Source organism: Muntiacus reevesi, chromosome 2 (assembly GCF_963930625.1).
Source record: "Muntiacus reevesi chromosome 2, mMunRee1.1, whole genome shotgun sequence".
In the NCBI taxonomy this organism is placed as follows: Eukaryota; Metazoa; Chordata; class Mammalia; order Artiodactyla; family Cervidae; genus Muntiacus; species Muntiacus reevesi.
The window spans coordinates 9,637,803-9,657,496 of NC_089250.1; the positions used below are offsets into that span (position 1 = coordinate 9,637,803).

The 19,694-nt window shown below is 46.5% G+C and overlaps 1 protein-coding gene and 1 pseudogene across 6 annotated transcripts in view; both read right to left on the reverse strand.

Moving 5' to 3' along the window:
- KIF16B (kinesin family member 16B) overlaps window positions 1-19,694 on the reverse strand; it is a 283,334-nt gene that overhangs the window by 219,406 nt on the left and 44,234 nt on the right. For all 6 annotated transcript variants that reach the window (XM_065920888.1, XM_065920885.1, XM_065920886.1 and 3 more), the window contains exons 4-9: window positions 13,658-13,774; window positions 11,429-11,526; window positions 10,600-10,709; window positions 3,138-3,280; window positions 989-1,157; window positions 668-799 (exon numbers count right to left, since the gene is read on the reverse strand). In XM_065920888.1, the coding sequence (XP_065776960.1) occupies window positions 668-799; window positions 989-1,157; window positions 3,138-3,280; window positions 10,600-10,709; window positions 11,429-11,526; window positions 13,658-13,774 (769 nt within the window). The remainder of the gene's footprint in view (window positions 1-667; window positions 800-988; window positions 1,158-3,137; window positions 3,281-10,599; window positions 10,710-11,428; window positions 11,527-13,657; window positions 13,775-19,694) is intronic.
- On the reverse strand, window positions 5,046-7,264 carry LOC136158988 (Krueppel-like factor 4 pseudogene; annotated as a pseudogene).

A 19,694-nucleotide genomic window follows, 5' to 3' on the forward strand; every position in this document is an offset into this window, starting at 1 on the left:
TTGGTTGATCACATCCCCACCTCAACCCCAACAAACTTTAGAGCTAAAGTGACTACACAATTGCATCTGGGGTGCAAGACCCCTGGCCTCCACAGGGACTGCATGGCTTGGGCAGGAGGAGATGTGGAGACAAGAAAAGAGGGTGGGGGTGGATCTGGAAGGGAAATTCTCAACAGTTATCTCCCCCGGCACATTTTCCCCTCTGTTCTGCTTCTTCCTGTTAACTAGTGAAAACATAGACATAGATTATTATTACCCTATTGACCACACTTTTCCCCCTCAATTCTTAAATTCCTTATTTTCTGCTTTTAAATAGAAAAACAAAGTTGGGTTACTTCTAGGTTATGTCTAAAGTTGGCATGAGTTGGCAGAGTTGGAAGCTTCTGTCCTATACTTTAAGCACCACTGAGGGTCACCCTGCACAGACGTCAGTTTGCATAATCAAGAAAACGGCAAGCTAATGTGACCAGGAAGGGGAGAAAGAGGCAATAATACCATACTGCAGACTGGATCACAGTACGTATTTTTCTTCAAAATAGAAAATTTCTTTTTCTTTTTTAAATAAAGAGGTGCTCCTGCCTAATGAAATCCTTTAAACTTAAAATAGTCACAGTCAGTTCATATGAAACACTATACGTTGAGAAGAAAAAAATACAAAACTTCTTACTGGCTATCATGATCGTTTTAGAGTTTCCGCCGAGGCTGTCTTTCAACAACCAAGTCAAAACAGAATCCCTGTAAGGCACGAAAACTTGCTTCTTCTTTACAAGAGGGTTTGCTGCATCCTGAGATAAATCAGCTGCAGGGAGAAAGAAAAGGTGGGAGAAGGCAAAGACAATTATTAAAGGTTTTTTTTTTTTTTTTTCCTTGAACTTGGCTTCAAAAAACCTTGAAGCTGTTACTCTAGTTTGTAAGACAAACATTAAACCTAAGCTCTTCACGCCACCGTGGAGCACCGGGAAGAGGCAGGAGACGAGGGTGAACCCACCTAAGGCAGAAATGACGTTCCCCAGCGTCACGAGGGACTTGTTGATGTTGCCCCCTTCCTTCAGCCGAACCCCCGTGGCACCAGTGGCGTCCGCCCGCTCGCTGCCCGCGAGGTCGACCAAGTGGATCTTACTCACGGTTTCAGACGGCATTTCAGAATCGAATTTTGCCTATGGTGAAATATAAACGCAAAATGGAAGACGTACAAAGAATGTCAATGTTTATATAACATTGTGTGTGTGTTTTTCTCCTGTGTCATTCATGTTTATTAACCTTTTCTCCCCAACTAGATTATTATTTAACAGAAACAAAATCTTTTACATCCTCATTGATAATTAGCATTGGACTGACAACATATTTAGCAATCAAATTATTTCTGGTTGACTAAATTTTTAACTTTTTTATTTTATATCAGAATACAGTCAATGAACAATGCTGTGATCATTTCAGGTGCACATCAGAGCAACTCAGCCATACATACACATGGCTCCATTCTCCCCCAAACTCCCCTCCCATCCAGGCTGCCACATATGTTTATGTGTTTATAACACAAGTTCAAGGGCTTCCCTCATAGCTCAGTTGGTAAAGAAACTGCCTATAATGCAGGAGACCTGGGTTTGATCCCTGGGTTGGGAAGAACCCCTGGAGAAGAAAATGGCACCCACTCCAGTATTCTTGCCTGGAGAATCTCACAGACAGAGGAGCTTGGCAGGCTACTGTCCACGGGGTCACAAGGGTCAGACACAGCTTAGCAACTAAACCACCAATACAAGTTCTAATTATTTCCCACTCCTCACTGTGATCTCTCAGAGTCAATTTTTTTAATTTTGTTTTTTCATTGGGCTTCTTCCTGATTACAGTAATTATATTGGATACAATAGAAACCGACCGTATTTGAGTCTTAAACTTTCTGAAGAATCACGAATTCCATTATCCAAATCACTCAGTCATTCAACAAGGGCTGAGTCTGACCCTGGCAGAGAAGGAAGCTAGGCCCTGAGGGGCACTCACTCCATAAAGAAAAATGTAAGTAAACAAATAATTAGTTTTGCTCTCACCTAAAATCATGAACAAGACAAGCATAATGACTTTCCAAAATATGATAAACATAGACAATTACGTGAAAGATCATCCAACCAGTATCAGATGTTAACATACAATTTGTTTCACAATTATAAAATAGCGAAAATCTTAAATACTGTATTCTTTGATTCTGAATTTTACCAAAATTTTACTTTCCCAAGACTTTTAACCTATGTTTTACAGTCTAAACCAAAATGTCAAGAAGAAAGTACTGCATTTTGATACAAAAGCAAGCCTCTTAGAAACTAGGGATGGCCACATCCTAATCCACATTAACCAGAAAACAGGAGAAAAACCAGTAAACGTAATAAAAGGTACACATTTCTGGAGAATTTATCAGGAGTTATTCCAATTGACCTTAGAGAATTTTTTCATCTTCTTTGCTCTCTGATCCCCCTCATGAATTACGCTAAGTGTTTCTACCTGACATGTTCAATGGTTAATACAGGCCAGACTCCCCCAAACTCCTAATAATGTGCTGAGTGCTGAGAGGACCCGACACCTTTAGGCTCATTAGTTTCACTGGCCTTGGTGTTAACATATTTCCCGAGTCATTTTCACGTGTATTCTAAACACTCTCCACCTCCAGATCAGAACATTAATACGTAAAAACATCCCTTGTCCTTTAATACCATTTTAATAATCCAATTAGCATTGCGGGGTGAGTTCCACGGAGCCATAAAGGACCACCGCCCTTAGACCACTCAAGGTGATGATTTCCTCACCTTGGCCTCCAGCTGCTCTCTCTGGCAACCCATTATCTACCACAGAGCCTGCAACAATGAAAACTCTGGCTTAACTAAACACACAGCACATTTTTTTATGTGGAAAACAGGGCAGAAGCCTGCTAAATATATCTTAAGGGTCTTCATCAGGCTACATCTCAAATGAGCATGTTTGCAACTGCAGAGAAACCATCACACAGCGCATGTTCAAGTCTAAAGAACAAGAAAACAGCAGTGGGGAGCCCCTGAGGCCCCCGGCTCAGCATAGACCAGTCTGCAGCCGGCGCTGATGAGCACGTGAAGCGCTCAGGGGCGGGCCCCCCGGCCCACGACTGCCCTCACCTGCGTGAACTTGATGGTGAAGATGGCGTGAGACCGGCTGCTGACGTCATTCATCCCCGTGGCGGCGGTGGTCCGGTTGATGTTTCCTGCGTCCATAAGCTCTTCAACATCACCATAATTCTGCACTAAATGTTTGGATAAATCTGAAAAAAAAAGAGGAGGGTGAAGAAATCTCCCCAGCAGATAGCAGAGGCAAGAAGAGAGGAGGTACCTCTGCAAAATAATACATGACTATATACATCTGTGCGCTTCCCAAGTGGCACAGCGGTAAAAATCCATTTGCCAATGCAGGAGAGGAGGGTTCGATTCCTGGGTGCAGAAGCTCCCCTGGAGAAGGAAATGGTAATCTACTCCATAGTTCTTGCCTGGAAAATGCCATGGACAGAGGAGCCTGGCAGGCTACTGCCCATGGGGTCACAAATAGTCGGACACGACTGAGCGCACATGCATTTGCACCTGTAGAAACCTGTGGTGGTTTCTAACAAAGACTCAGGAGCTAACTGCCTCGTGTCAAGTCCCAGCTCAGTGGCTGACCAGTGGACTCATAAGGTTGTGAAGAAGTCATTTAACTTCATTGAGCTTCGGTCACCTCTCCTGATACAGCATGCCTATCGCATAGGCTATTCAGGATAACCGTGAGACATCACAGTTAACATCATTAGCCCTAATCACAGTCAGGGAAAATGCAAACACTATCTCCATGCAAAACACGATCACATTCTTTAAAATCCTTTTTAAAGAAACTTTTCATTCATTTTTTTTCAGAACATTCATATGCTTTTATAGTCAAAAACTACAAAAAGTACACTGTTCAAGGGTCTTTCCCCTCCACCATCTGATAACTTACCCCACACTTTCCTGTCAAGCAACCCAACATTCTTATTTTCCCAAAACTTTCTAGAAATAAGCCATATGTATACAGGACATTACATAAATATTAAACCATCTTTTTCCTCCTTTTACACATGGTAGCATACCATACACATTGTTTTGCATCTTGCTTTCTTCTGTGTAATAATACATTGGAGAATTTTGTGTATCAAAGTGATCCCTCATTCATTTTTATGGCTACAGGGCACTAGACTGTACTAGCACTAGACTGTATGTATGTACCATAACCAATTTTATAGTCTCCTATTGAGATGACAGACATTGTTTTGAGTGCTTGCTTTCAATACAAGCAATGCTGCTACAAATAATCTTGTACACAGGTTTTTATGAATATGTGAATAATTCCGCAGGACAAATTCTTTTTTTTTTTTTTCAGATAAAATATTATAGGTTTATTTAAAACTTAATTCTCACCTTGAGTATGCAAAATACAAACTCCACAAAATGTTCGTTTTTTTACTTTGTAGCTTACAAATATATAAAATAGAAGTTTGCTTAAATTTATATTACATATTTATTAAGGCAAGGAGCTATATAGAAAAAAAACATTTGTTCTGTTTAAGGCATACTTGGGAATAAACCATTGTACAAATTATTGCACATCTGAAACCACAATACATAACAGACTATATAAAAGATTAAAGTAAACCAGGTGTATTTACCTGACTTAGGTCATAAACTTAGATCAGAAGACAAAAACAGATTTTCCTTGTCAAAGCAAGCAGCAGTTTGAGAACGTGGGTCTCATTTGGTACCTTTAGAACCAAGACTTACCAAGAACCATTGTTTAGGCTATTAAACACCATTTTTTGTACCTGAATTTCTTCCTCTTCTTCTAAGAGCTTCATAATGACTTTTAGAAGGCAAACAGAATACAATGTGATCTTTATGCTTATATTGCATCAAAACAATTCAAGGGATTTTGGTCTTCCCTCCCCCCAACTTTCAGATCTAATTTATACCCTGATATCCACAACTTCCAGTCACCCCTTGACGTTTTGTAAGTCCAGAAAATTGGATTTAGAATTGGAATGCTAGAAGACCCAGTCACAGACCCATCTGTTTTTTTGTTTTGTTTGAGTTTGTCTTTTGGTTTCCTGCGTCTCCTGACTATCCATTCACAAGTTTACCCCTTGGGAACTTGACCATGACTGTAGTGCCTTCTAGCTGGGTTCCTCCCCTCACCAGGAGGACAGTGTGAAAGGTTAAAAAGACTGATTTCTCTTCCGGCAGTGCGGGTCACATCCACTGTTTGGGGATTTAAAAGTGCCTCTTCGTGTCTAAGGGAGGTGGTCCAACCTGGAGAATGCCGGGTGGCGCTTCCGGCACTGCCCGGGGTGTCTGCCATAGTGCCTGGTCAGTTCATCTGAGCGGACAAAGGTCCACCCTCAACCACCCCAGTCACAGTGGGAAGGTTTCGCCCCTGTGTGGGGTGCGCAGGTGTGCCTGGAGATGAGAACTCTCCCTGCAGGTTTAGCCGCAGCCTGAGTATCCACAAGTGTGAGAGGCCGTCCTTTCCTGGGACCACGACCTCCTCCTCCTCTTCGGCTTGGGTTTCTCCGGTGTGCAGGAACCAGCTGGCACCAGCGCTTGGTCATGGCGCGGTGGGATGTGCGTCTGCATCTGGTTGGGCAGGCAGGGAGGGTGCTTGGGCCCAGGGCGGGGATGGAAGCCCGGGGGGAGCGGCAGGGCAGGGTGACAGTCCGGGCTGCTCAGCAGTTCCTTGGGACCAGGGTCGGGGTAGCCCTGCTGGGGGGCTGCCGCCCCAGGGGAAAGTCGTGCGCAGGCTGCCGGTGGTCACTGCTGAGCGGAGGTCCAGTGCAAGCGGGCCTCGAGGAGCCGACCGACGGTGCACGAGGAGACAGCCTCCCGCTTGATCTTCGGGCACACGCGCGGCGGCCCGTCGCTATAGGGCCCACCACCACCGAGTGGCTGCCGTCCGGGTCGCCCGTGCGAACACCGATGACCGACGGGCTGCCGTACTGGCTGCCAGGGGCACTCAGGAGCCTTTAACACGAACGTGCCCACCAGTCCACCACCTGGCGCTGCGGCGGAATGCACACCGGGTCCAATTCGAGCCACAGAAGCTCGGCCACGAAGCCGCTGGAGGGGCTCACGTCACTGATGTCCGGTTGATGGGAGCCGTCAGAGGGGGTGCAGACTCCCGCTGCTGAGGAAGCCGCCGCCCACGCCGCCCAGCACCGCTGCACCTAGGTCGCCCCCGGCTCCCATCGATCGCTGAGGCTGCAGGTGGAGGGCGCGCTGGCGGGGCCGCTGCTCCATGGGGAATGCGAGGATGAGACTGACGCCTGCAAGGACGCCGTGGCGGCCACGGTCTCCTGATGCGACAGCGAGCTGGAGAGGATAAGGTCCAGGTCCAGGAGATTACTGAACTCCCCCGCCTCCCTCGGGGCAGGAGGGCCGGGCTGCGGCTGCAAACTCCACCACTCTCCAGGTCGGTGGCCGTCATCGCTGCCGCCGCCGCCACCCAGGTAGGGGTGGCCGGCAAGCCGCTTCATGTGGGGGAGCTCCTTCAGGCAGCGGTCATTCGGAGCACCTCATCCTTCCCGCCGGCCGGACGCGAACGTGGGGAGGGACGCGAGCGGGGCCTCACTGGCGGCCACATCAGACTCGCCAGGTGGCTCATTAACGTGGGGGCCCACAAGGTCCTCGGGAGTCCGAAGCGGTAGGAATATGCGAACCCCAAAGTCAACGAAGAGGAAAGAAATTTAGAAACGAAGCCAAAACCAAACCGCAAACTGCCCAAGATCCCTCTTGTTTAGATTAAATACAAAAGGGAGATGCCTTTAAAATAAAAGTTGCTTTGTCAACAAAAGTTCTTAGAAAAGTTGTAAACTTGTAAAAATGGACAATCAGCAAAGTGCGTTAAGCAGGGCCGGTGGCCAGGCTGCACTCTCTGCGACTCTGCAGCGTCCCCCACCGCTGCTGGTCGCCGAGGCTGTGGTCGAGACTGTGGCCGGGTGGCACGCAGCCAGCGCAGCCAGGTGAGGCTGGCCGCGGGGGCGCGGATCCGCGAACCAGCCAGCAGCGCGAGGCTCGGGGTTCAGGGCGCAGGCGCACGGGGGCCGGGGTGCCGGAGGGGCGGGGAAGGGCGCTAGGCCCGCCACCGCCTCTGCCCCCACGCGCCCTCTGCGCGCCCGCAGCCACACTCGCTCTCTCAGGCCGGGGGCCCCAGAATACTGTCTAGTCAAGGCGATGGTTTTTCCAGTGGTCATGTATGGATGTGAGAGTTGGACTTAATAAAGAGGGCTGAGCGCAGAAGAATTGATGCTTTTGAAATGTGGTGTTGGAGAAGACTCTTGGGAGTCTGCAAGGAGATCCAACCAGTCCATCCTAAGGGAAATTGGTCCTGGGTGTTCATTGGAAGGACTGATGTTAAAGCTGAAACTCCAATACTTTGGCCACCTGATGCGAAGAGCTGACTCATTTGAAAAGACCCTGATGCAGGGAAAGATTGAAGGCAGGAGGAGAAGGGGACAACAGAGAAGGAGATGGTTGGATGGCATCACTAACTCAATGAATATGAGTTTGAGTAAACTCCCAGAGTTGGTGATAGACAGGGAGGCCTGGCGTGCTGCAGTCCATGGGTCGCAAAGAGTCGGACACGACTGAGTGACTGAACTGAACTGAAATTCTTAAGGGAGTGGAATTTCTAGATTGAAGCATATACAAACTGTTGATGGATATTGCAAAACTGTCCTCCATAGAAGGCAATTTACACACAACAGTAACAATGCATAAGACTGCCTGTCTCCCCACACACTCCCATCAGCTTCCTTACAGCTGCTGGGGACAGGTAACAGAAGCTACCTCAAAGAACTTTTACTCTGCTTTCCTCTGATTATTAGTGAGGTCAATCTTTCTTTCCTTCATTTAAAAATCATGCGTATTTCCAGGTGGCCAACAGACACATGAAAAGATGCTCAGCATTATTAGATAAACGCAAATCAAAACTACAAGGTACTCCCTCACCCCTGGTCAGAATGGCCATCATTTTGAAAATCTACAAATAAATGCTGGAGAGGATATGGAGAAGACGGAACCCTCCTCCACTGCTGGTGGCAATGTAAGTTGGTGCAGCCACTGCGCACACAGTATAAGGGCTCATCAGAAAACTGAAAGTAGAATTACGCATGATCCAGCAATTCACCGGCTGTATATTCCTAGATATGCAGCCAGCCAAGGTACATGTACTCCTGTGTTTACAGCGGCACTATTTACAAGAGCTGAGACATGGAGACAACCCAAACATCCCTCAAAAGATGAAGGGATAAATCAAGATGTGAGATACACACACATATATATACACGTGTGTGTATACACATCATTAAAAAAGAATCAGTTAATACCATTTGTAGCAACATAGATCCAACTAGAGATTATCATGCTAAGTGAATTAGGTCAGAAAGAAAAAGACAAATACCATATGATACCACTTCTACGTGAACTCTAAATATGGCACAAGTGAACCTATCTATTAAACAGTAACAGAATCACAGACACGGACCAAGGGTGAGGGGGTTGTGGGAGGAATGGAGTTGGAGGCGGAGGTCAGCAGATGTAAGCTATTATATACAGAAGGGATAAACAACAAGGTCCTACTGTATAGCACAGAGGACTATACTCATATCCTATGATTAACCATAATGGAAAAGAGTCTTTTTAAAATGTGTGTGTCTGTGTGTATATATATACACACACACATATATATGTATAACTGAATCACTTTGCTGTGTAGCAGAAATTAACACAACATTTAAATCAATTTTTTAAAATACTGATTAGAAATCATCAGTATTTCTGTGGACAACCTAGTCACATCCTTTGTTCATTTTTCTTCTTGGTAGTGGAGCTGTCTGTAATTTACAGGAGCTCCTTATCTATTAGGAAAACAAGTCCTTTGTCTGAAACTTGAATTGAAAAGATCCTCTCTGCCTTGTAAGTTGTTTTTTTCACTTTGCCTATGGTGTTTCTACCAAGTATAAAGTTCATTTTTTGTTTTGTTTCAGCATTTCAAATTTAACACTTTTATTTCATGGCTTCTGGATTTTAAGTAAACAATTTTAAAAGCCCTCCCTTCTCCAAATTTCCAGAAAAAAGTAATCCAGGGTTTCTTGCAGTCATTATGTCACTTTTTACATTTAAATCTTTGATCCATTTGCCATTTACTCTAGTATAAAAACTGAGCTCTGGTACCATTTTTTTTTCTCCCAGGCAATTTAATAACCCATATTCCCCAGTGTTTGAACAGCAGATTTATTAGAAACTAAATCCCCATTAAGTATTGACAGTAGATTCTGATTTTTACCCTGCTTGATTAACCTGTCTCTCCACAAACCCAGCTCTATAGTATGTCTTAACATTTACTAAGACAGTTAAAGGGAAAAGGCAGTTAGGCTAAAAACTATTAACAAGAGTATTTAGCACACACTCCATGGAACAAATACATAGTTACTCACCTTGCTGTGGGCATGAAACACAAAAGTTCAATCGAAAATTTACTACAATGCAGATGGGGTCCTGTTAGCACACCTGGCTTTCCAGGTGAAAAAGTCAACAGAAGCAGAAACATCTCTGAATCCATGACCAGTTCTCAGCCTTGCCTCCAGTGAAACAGGCAGGAAGGACAGCACCAGGACAGGAGAGGCTGTCTGTGTGCGATTCCTAGTCCCCGGCCTCCCCTCAGCTGCCGCACACAGAGTGTGCAGAGCTGGCTGTTCTAGGGGCAGCCTTCCGTCCGGCCTGTTGTTAGAATAGTTCGCAGGAGCCAGTCCTTTACCCATCGCTCCTGGGGACAGTCCTCCCAGCGGACAGTGACCCGGCAAACGTGTCACAGCGCAAAGGCCGAGAACACAGCACGGGAACCTCAAACACTCTTCCCAAAGGTGAGGGCTCTCAGAATCACCCTACAGTCGTGTTACCGTTACGATGAGTAAAGACGCACCCCTGAAATGCGACACCATTTAAAGAAGCTATAGAGTTGCCTGAGAACTTTGGAAAATAAGTTTCTGGAGTTCTTAAAGGTAGACATGATCTATTGGCAAGCCCCTCAAAATCAGCTAATGGCCAGTAAAGTAGAAGCACATTAAATGAAGAGAGCACAGTGGCGTGCTAACTTGCTTCAGTCGTGTCAGACTGTATAGACCGTACAGTCAGACTCTATAGACTGTACAGTCAGACTCTACACCCTACAGAGTGTAGAGTGTATAAGACTCTATAGACTAAAGCCTACCAGGCTGCTCTGTCCATGGGATTCTCCAAGCAAAAACACTGGAGCGGGTTACCGTGCCCCCCTCCAAGGAAACTTCCCAACCCAGGTATCAAACCCTGCGTCTCTTACACCTCCTGCATTGGCAGGTGCCTTCTTTACCATTAGCACCACCTGGGAAGCCCCGGTGTTCAGTGGCAGCACGTGTAATTTTCACTATAATTAAACTCCAAAATTAGATTTTTTAAATGTCACCATTATCCTTCTTTTTTTTTCTCTTAAACTATTATTCTTAAAAAAAATTCCCAAAGAGAAGAGAGCTGTGAAAACATCCACTCTTACCTTCCACATAAGGCCCCTCTTTTGGATGCTCACGGACTCTTAGATTGAAGGTTTTGGATGACTTCCGTCTAAGTAGATCTCTCACACGTTCATTATAAATTTCTAAGTAGCTAAAAATGTCAAACAGAGTTGAATTCAGTAAAATTACTCAAGGCACTAATAACAACAGCAGCAGCATCATACATTTACGGGAGGTAACTATGTATCAGGTACAGCACTTTACGGGGATTATTTCCTTTAATCCCTACAGTAGCTCAAAGGAAGGTACTATCATCCTCATCTTACAGACTAGGCAGCAGAGACTTGGGGTGATTTAAACAGCCTGTCCAAGACCTCACAGCCTCCAAAAGCTCAGGCAGCCAGGAGAATACCCTGATTGCCATATCTGCCCCCAAACCACTGACCAAACTGCCTCTCCACACAGGTTTAAGTTCAAGGAGAGGGGGGAGAAAACACCTCAACCGCCCAGATTTATTTAAAGATCAGAATGATAGTGATCCAACCAACATAAAGAATAACACAAACCTTATTCAAATAAAAGAATAAGGCAAGTGGGTACACAATGAAAGGTCAAAAGCTCACTGCATTTGAGATGAGTATCATACATTAGTTTCAGACCAGGCTGGGTTACCTCCACTAACCTCCGAAGCCCTCATCCAAATGGTACCCAAGGAGGTCACTGAACACACTTGTGCTTTGAGCTTGACTTACATCCAGCACAGCGCAGGAGAGGGAAAGGCAGACTATCTTCTCAGGGATCCAAAGGCCTTATCCATTCCTCACGCTTTGAATCCAGCTCACACACACTCACTCAGGCCACAAACCCTACCTGACTTCAGTTCGAAAAGACGCCTCATCCCATCTGGTGGTTTCGTTTATCTGACTGAAGAGCCCTTCACAGATCCGGGGTATTAAGCCAGAATCGCCCTGCAGTGGGAAAGAGGAGTGCCTCAGCTGTAACTTGAAATAAAAGCACCTGATGATTGCATCTGCCATGGGCTGGGGTGGACTTTAGACTCCAGGGCCTACAGGCCCACCCCAGGGACCTGAGCACACCACTCACCCCTTCCAGGGCTGCTTCCTATCCTCTGAAATAAGAGGATTGAGCTTTGTAATTCCTACATGCTGGGATCATAGTAATAGACAGTAGTCAGCTGTCAATCAGCTAAATTGTGGCTTGCAAATATAAGATGTATTCTCTAGCTTTCAAACCAGAGAGTCTACTGTGGTAAAACAAATGCTAAAAAATTTGATCTGGTCAAAGGACAAAAAAAGCTGAAATACACACTGGGCAGAAATCTTAGGAAGTCCTCAAAGAAGCTATTTGTCTTACAAAGGAGGTGATGACCACATTGAAACATACAGACTGTGATGCACTAATTTCTACCCTGGCCTCCCCTCGTCAGAAAGGTTTTAATACATCACATTACTTATGTGATGTGGGTATAATTATAGTACTCATGTTTCAGTTGGCACTGACAAGCTGACGAGCTTCAGAATGGTACCAAAGCCAAGGAAAAATGCTCCTGTTAGGAGGCCAAACTCTGAGATTTCAGTGTTTTCTTCTGAAATCTCTATTTGCACCAAATCTCCCATTCCCCCCACCTAAAAAAAAAAAAAAAAAAAAAAAAAGATATATATACGTATATATACACACATTTATATATATATATATCATCTCAAGGTTTAGGAGAACTTTTTTTCCTTTACACCATTAAATCAGTGCCAATTTTTGTAAAAGAAAAACTGGCCCTTTCACCACACTTTTTGTTCTTACTTTAAAAAGTCAAATAAAAAAGGAATACCCAAATGGTACTCAATTGTAAGGTCAGAGAAAAACAGCTCTAACTTGTGAGTGCTTTGTAAATGCTGAACTTACATAAACTAGCTAAGAGAAAATCAACAAGCAAAAAAAAAAAAATTTTTTTTCTATTTTTTGGCCACACACAGCATGTGGTATCTCAGTTCCCTGACCAGGCATCACACCCATGCCCACTGCAGTGGAAGCTCAGAGTCTTGACCACTGGGGAAGTCCCATAAATTTCATTTTTAGAGAAGGCTTTTTTCCCAAAGCACAGCAGGAAAGAAGGAAGGGTGGAGTAATGGTGAAAGGAAATGTGAAACTGTTGAAATCGTCTATTCTTCTCTTATTTTTCCCTACTTCTCAGGACTGAGGATTCACAGCACTGCATTTACTTCTACTGCAAAGAAGATGCCTGGATTTAAGGAGCCAGGACACATGGGCTGAAAGGCTTTCATCCAGAAAGACCTATCCTCCTTTACTGCATTACTTCTCCCACGAACCACCAAACCTGCAGCATCTGGGCCACCTCTGAGCCTGCCGGCAGGAAGCCCAGCCAAGCTCTGCTAGGTGCTCGACTCTTAGAGTCAGTGAACAGTTTTCCAAACCGTGACGTGAGAAAAGTAAAACACAGGTCTGGAGAAAGCACAGAATGGGATAAGGTTCTGCAGTCACTCCCAGCTTCTCCTCTGTCGTCTATTTTGGAGCACGTATAATTTTAATGTCCTTATATATAGCATGACTACTAAACTCTACACACTACGTTTATAACTGAGTAGATGCTATATAACCTGTGTAATTCTAACACTTTTCATGTATTCACTGGATTTATGCAGTGCCTTTCCACCAAGGAGATTCTTTTTTTTCTACATTTTTCTTGGGAAAAAATGTTTTGAATAATTTTAAAAAGAACAGAGTTCAGTAATTTTATTCAAACTGTTGGGTTGGCAGAAAAGAAGAATAAATTACTTGCGGGCCCAGCACACTTTTTTTGATAAGATTATAAAGCCTTTAAAAACGGAAAATGAACTGAGACTCCCATCCATTATTCATGCTTATAAACTTAAAACTATTTCTAATTTTAAAATCTCTCAAAAGAAATTTCATCCCACTTATTGCTGAGCTTTATCTTACTACTAAAGAATGATGAAAACACGAAAAGCACGTTTAGTACCAACCACGTAGACAAAAGGGACACTCTCACGAGTCCAAAGAGAAAATGAGAAATTTGCTTCCCACACAGTGTAAGCAACGTACAGAGTCTCCCATCATAGTGTATGACTTTCCTGATCCGGTCTGACCATATGCAAAGACGCAAGCATTATAACCTTCGAACGCAGACTTCACGACATCTGTGCCAAGGGTTTTGAAAACCTGGAAACAAAAAAAAGAAAAAACCAAAAGATATAATTACCATGGATTTTAACAGAAGCCCCTTCAGTGCTGACAGTATTCTTGAATACCACTTTCATAGGATTATACCATGTAAAGAAATCACTGAAGAGCTGTTAACAACAGAATACATGTAGTCCAGTTTTCAATCAAAAAGAAACTTAACAAAGCAAAAAGCAATCTCATCCTTTTTCCCACTTAACAAAAGATTCCTAAAATATAAAAAGGCAAACAAGGCCAAGTGACAATCATGTACAGAAGCAGAGACGATTTTAAAGCAGGATGACTTACCATCTCAGAATTAAATAAACTTATAAAGTGATTCATTCTATACCAACGCTTCCAGAAACTAAATATTCAAAACCTGAAAATCACAGCAGCCAGAAGTGATGGCCCAAACCGTGCCAAATCAATGCCATTGTTAAGGACATGGCTGTTCATCAGAGTCAGTCTCCAGAGGCTCTCAGGAGTCGAGTGACGGGTGGTTGTGGGTGAGGCCGGGGTGATGGGCTCCCTTGAGTCAGAGTCCAGACGATTTTCCCTCTTTGGCTATTTTCCCAGGAAGATGGGCTCTGTGGGGCCTGGGACGGTGCCCACAGTCCTGAGTTCATGTCCACTGCACCCCACAACTGCAGTGGGGCGCTCTGGGGAATGGAAGAGAGTGAAGGGCAAATGCTTGACCTACATGACCAATGGGAGTGAAGGAAACCAAGATGCCTCCTCACCCTACTTATCCCAGCGAGGGAGGGGACCAGCCAAAGCTTTCTAACCCCCACCTGGCCTCTCAGACCAGGACACCAAGGGCACGAAGAACACCTCCCTCCTTCAAAAACAAGTCATGTCAGCAGCTGGAGAGAGAGCAGAGATGGGGTTGCGATCAGGTTCTCAGTCAGGGCAGGAAGACGTGTGGGATGCACACAGGCCGGGGCAGGATCCGCATCAGCGGCGGGAGAGCGGAGTCTCTGTGAGCTACGCCGCGCCGGCCGACTCCAGAAACACCGCCTCCCCGTGGGGACCCGCGCCCTGCGGGCAGACCCCGCCCCCGACGGCCTGACGACCACCGGCCTGGCAGACCCAGGCCCCGACGGCCTGATGACCCCCGGCCGGGCAGGCCCCGCCCCCGACGGCCTGATGACCCCCGGCCGGGCAGACCCAGGCCCGGACGGCCTGATGACCCCCGGCCGGGCAGACCCCGCCCCCGACGGCCTGATGACCCCCGGCAGGGCAGACCCCGCCCCCGACGGCCTGATGACCCCCGGCCGGGCAGACCCCGCCCCCGACGGCCTGATGACCCCCGGCCGGGCAGACCCCGCCCCCGACGGCCTGACGACCCCCGGCCGGGCAGACCCCGCCCCCGACGGCCTGACGACCACCAGCACCTCTCTCCCCTCCCCACTTAAGCGTCCCACTACCAACACGGGCTATCAGCCAGGATGCCTCCACCCCCTCATCCCGCCCTCCTGTTCAAGTTTCCTCTCCTCAGTCAGAGGTGTACAGCCTGTCCCTTCGACCAAGCCATCTCCACGGAGGACCTCTCATTACCCTCCTTCACTCTGACTTGACTTTCATCCACTTCTGCTTCAGGAGCTGGCATTGTCTGATCTTTTTCTCACAGTCAGATGGTTAAGTCAACCTTCAACTGTGTTCGTGACCCACCCTTAGGGCAAGCAGTGTGGCCAGGTCCGCTGTCGGGGGACAGGCGAGGTGGCGGGCTGCAGCGGCCGCAGGGCTGAGACCCACAGCCCCCTCCCCAGCCCCGGCCCGCACGCTGGCTGGCGCTCAGCATCATCCTGGAGGCCCCAAGCCCGCGCGGAAGGCCTTCCCTCACTCCCTCCACACACACACCCACACACACCTCCGTGAAGCAGCAGAACCAGGAATCCCACAGGGACCTTGGGCTCCCGACAAACCATCTGAGAGGTTGGTTTTCACCACCAAAACAGAATAGGAAGAAAACTGTAAATATTTATTTAATTCTTCCTGATTAGACAAAAAAAGAAATGACAGATTATCATTTTTAACACTTCACAGGGTGCCAGGGGAGAGGAAGAATAGCCTTCCAAAAGCTTCCCAAAGAATAAAGGAACAATCTCTCATACTTTTGTCTGGGGCTAAACAAAGTCATGGAAAATACCATATTTAAACCAAACCCCAGGGACTTCCCTGGTGATCCAGTGGTTAAGATTCCATGCTTCCACTGAAGGGGCCCTGGGTTTGATTCCTGGGCAGGGAACTCAGGTCCCACATGCCACAGGGTGTGGCCAAAATAATAACAATAATAAAAAAACAAACCCCAAAGTTTTCAAGACGGAATTCTTCCCTTGGGTTAAAATCCACCCCCGCCACTTTACTCCTCATTTCTTCTCTAGAAAGCTACTCAGTTGGTGTTCCACTCGACTCAGGGGGCCTGGGGTAGGGCAGGGCTGGTGGACAGGACCCTGCAACTGGCACAGAAAAGCGCAGGCCCCGGGGTGCTGAGATGCAGGCCTGGCTCCATCTCAGCTTCAAGTCAGCTGGGGACCCCAAGAATCAGCGGGACGGTGCCCACACCTCGGGGACCCCAGCAGGGAAACAGGCTCCACATGGCAGCTCCCACCAAAGACTGGTCGACCACGGTCCACCAACTGAGGTGGGGACGGAGGGGCTGCTGGATGGGCTGATGGGCTACCCTCCCAGCCAGGGACCCGGAGACCCACCAGCTTGTCTGAGAGGCTGTAAAGCTGATTCCAGAGCAGAGGGAGGCACTGCGGGGCCTCGCTGGAGGGCAACTGCCCACGGGCGGGCACCGTGCGAACGAAAGACTCTCCGTCCAGCTGTCAAGGGGGAGATTTTAGGTCTCAGGTTTCTCTGGGGTCGAATCAAGGAACAGGCAAGCGTGAGAGCAGAGCCTCTATTTGGAGCTGGAAGGACCATTAAGAAAATGAGACCTTACTTAAATGGTCTTTAATCAAGATGAGTATGGACTCTAACTGCTCACTGATTTTTTTTTCCTAAATTTAAAATTAATTTGGAAGGAAGAAATATTAACCGTCATCTTACTGGGAATTTGTTTAACATTATGGGAAACCTGACTTGTACTACAGTAACGGGCATGATATACTGTCTCAAGGTACCTTTACATTTTAATCATTTTTAAAGAGAAGAAAAAGACAAAGGGTGACCTCACGCTAAGCTGATGATCTTCCCCCTGTTTAGAGCAGGTGTGTGACCTGTCAGCTCAGCTCCTGGGAAGGATCTGCCAGCATGAAAACGTGAGCCCATATAACACCAGCTAATAAAATCAGAGGTGAGGGAGATTGCCTTTTGAACAGAGTAGAAAATGGGTGTTTTCCCCAAAATGCCAAACTTATAGAAAAAGAGATCAGATTTGTCATTACAAAGGTGGGAAGGAGGGAAGGGAGGAACTGGAAGAAGTTGAACAAGAGGTACAACTCTGCAGTTATTAGAGAAATAAATACTAAGGATGAAATATAAAAGTGATGACTACAGTTAACACTGTCACACAGTATACAGTAAAGTTGTTGAGAGTAGATCTTAAGATTTGTCATCACAAGGAGAATTTTTTTCTTTTTCTTTTCCTTGTATCTATACGAGAAGATGGATGCCAGCTGAACCTACTGTGGTCATCATTTCACAAAATATATAAAGCAGACCGCCATGCTGTATACCTCAAACTCATATAGTGATGTATGCCAATTACTTCTCAACAAAACTGGGGGGAAAATGCAAAAATTAGGTATTTTCCTGTATCTCTGCTGGTTCTAGTAACATGTGGTCCTACTAGAAAGCAGCGTTCACTCACATATCTCAAAGGTTTTATCAGTTTTGAAGTGAGTATAAATAACCTGAGACTATCAGAGTCAAGGAACCCAAACGGCTGAAGCTCAGTCCGGAAGCTGGGAAGTGTGCTCCTGAGTTGCAAACTCTCCATAGTCTCACTATTTTTAACTCTGGGAAGGTATTTTTGCCTCCTGTTACTGCTTCCCTGACCTTAACTCTCACTGAATCCAGGAAGTGTCACCTGTTCCCATAAACGGACCACCAACCGCAGAGGAGGCTTCCCGGTTAGCAAACGCATGCGGGCACCTCCCGGGGCCGGGGCCCGCTGCCCACGCCACCACTCCCACGCCTGGGCTCTCCCTCAGCACAGTCCCTGTCCCCAGCGGCCGCAAACCCAGGTTCAAGGCGGGGAAAGCCAGCCCCTAGCCGGGTGAGTCAGGAGGGAAGCCTTCGTGGTACTTCCTTCATCCTCTGGTGAAGACCCTCTAAGGAGCGGGAAGGAACCAGCTTTCCCCTTAAACTCGCTCACACCGGTCTCCTCACCCCCATCCCCACACGGAAGCCCAAGTCCGGATTCCACCAGCCGTAACACTCCGTTCTTCGCCAGACTGCTCGCTACCAACGCTGGGAAGTCCCCTCATCTCAGGACCAAAGTCTCCTTCATTCCCTCGCTGCCCATTTCCTCACTCAACTGGGCGGCCCTGCCCGCCTGTCACTGAGGACACACGCAACCCTCCTCTCACGCCACAGGGCCTTCCGGTGGCACGCCTCCGCCCTAAACAGCAGCCCCAGGATTTCAACTCCGCTTCAACGCAGTGGATTACATCTGCGGACTTCCTCTAGTCCACTGAGTTACTTACCCTGAGTCTCTCTGACAAAGAAAAATGGAGGTACCACTGACCTCGTTTGGTTCCTGAGGGGCTTAAACGAGGCAGCGGCCATGAGCACCCTGCAGCATTTCTGAGTCCGGGGCAAATTCTGGCAACACCAGTCGCCCCTTCCTCTCCCTGCCTCATGCCAGGCACCTCCCCTCCCCTCACAGCCCCGTTCCTTCTGCCGTCGTCCTGTCGATGTTTCCCTGATGGTGAATCGACATCTTCATCTTCTAGGCACAACCCCTCCTGCTCTTCCTTGGAACAACTTCTCCAAGTTCACAGCCCATCTTCACTCTAACCCAACACTTATATCGCCTCAGAAAGCCGTCTCCACAAAACATTTCTAAACCAACTATGTTTCTCAGATGTTAAGGAGTATGCACGTCATCTGGGGTTCTTCTAAAAATTCACTTTGGTTCAGCAGGAATAGTCCCTGAAATTCTGCATTTCTAACACATCCCTAGGCAATGCTGAGATTCCAGCATGTGGACACACCAGGGGACAAGAAACTTGACGATGATACCACTTCAAGATGCTACCATGTGGGTAGGACAGCCAGGTTGGAAATTCTATTAGGTTGGTTGGAATACATTCTTAAATAAATGTGGTTATGTTATATATCATTTTAATGCACATTTCTCGCTTTATGTTTTTGCTAATGATTTATTACTTGCTGTATATTTTATATTTATTTTAAATTACGGAAATGATGATAGACAAAAAGCAAATTCAAGTGATTTCCTTACTAAAGTTCAAAATGTGTTAAAAGGACCAGAGGACAACTCACAACATGAATAACACAGTTGGCCCAGGAACTGCTAACGGACGTACAATGCAGTGGTGTTTCAAGAAGTTTTGTAAATGAGTGCCTTCAAGATGAGAAGTGTGGTGTCCAGCCATTGGAAGTTGACAACGACAGTGACAATTGAGAGCCATCATCAAAGCTGATCCTCTTACACCCTACACGAGAAGTTGCCAAAGACCTTAATGTCAACCATCCTAGTCATTCAGCATTTGAGGCAACCTAGGTGAAAAAGCTCAGTAAGTGGGTGCCTCATGAGCTGACCAAAAATCTAAAAAAAAAACATTGTTCTGAAGTATCGTCTTTTCTTATTCTATGCAACAACAATGAACTATTTCTCAATCAGATTGGGACGTGCAATGAAAAGTGGATTTTATACAACAACCAGCTCTGTGGTTGGACCATGAAGCTCCAAAGTACTTCCCAAAGCCAAACTCGCACCAAA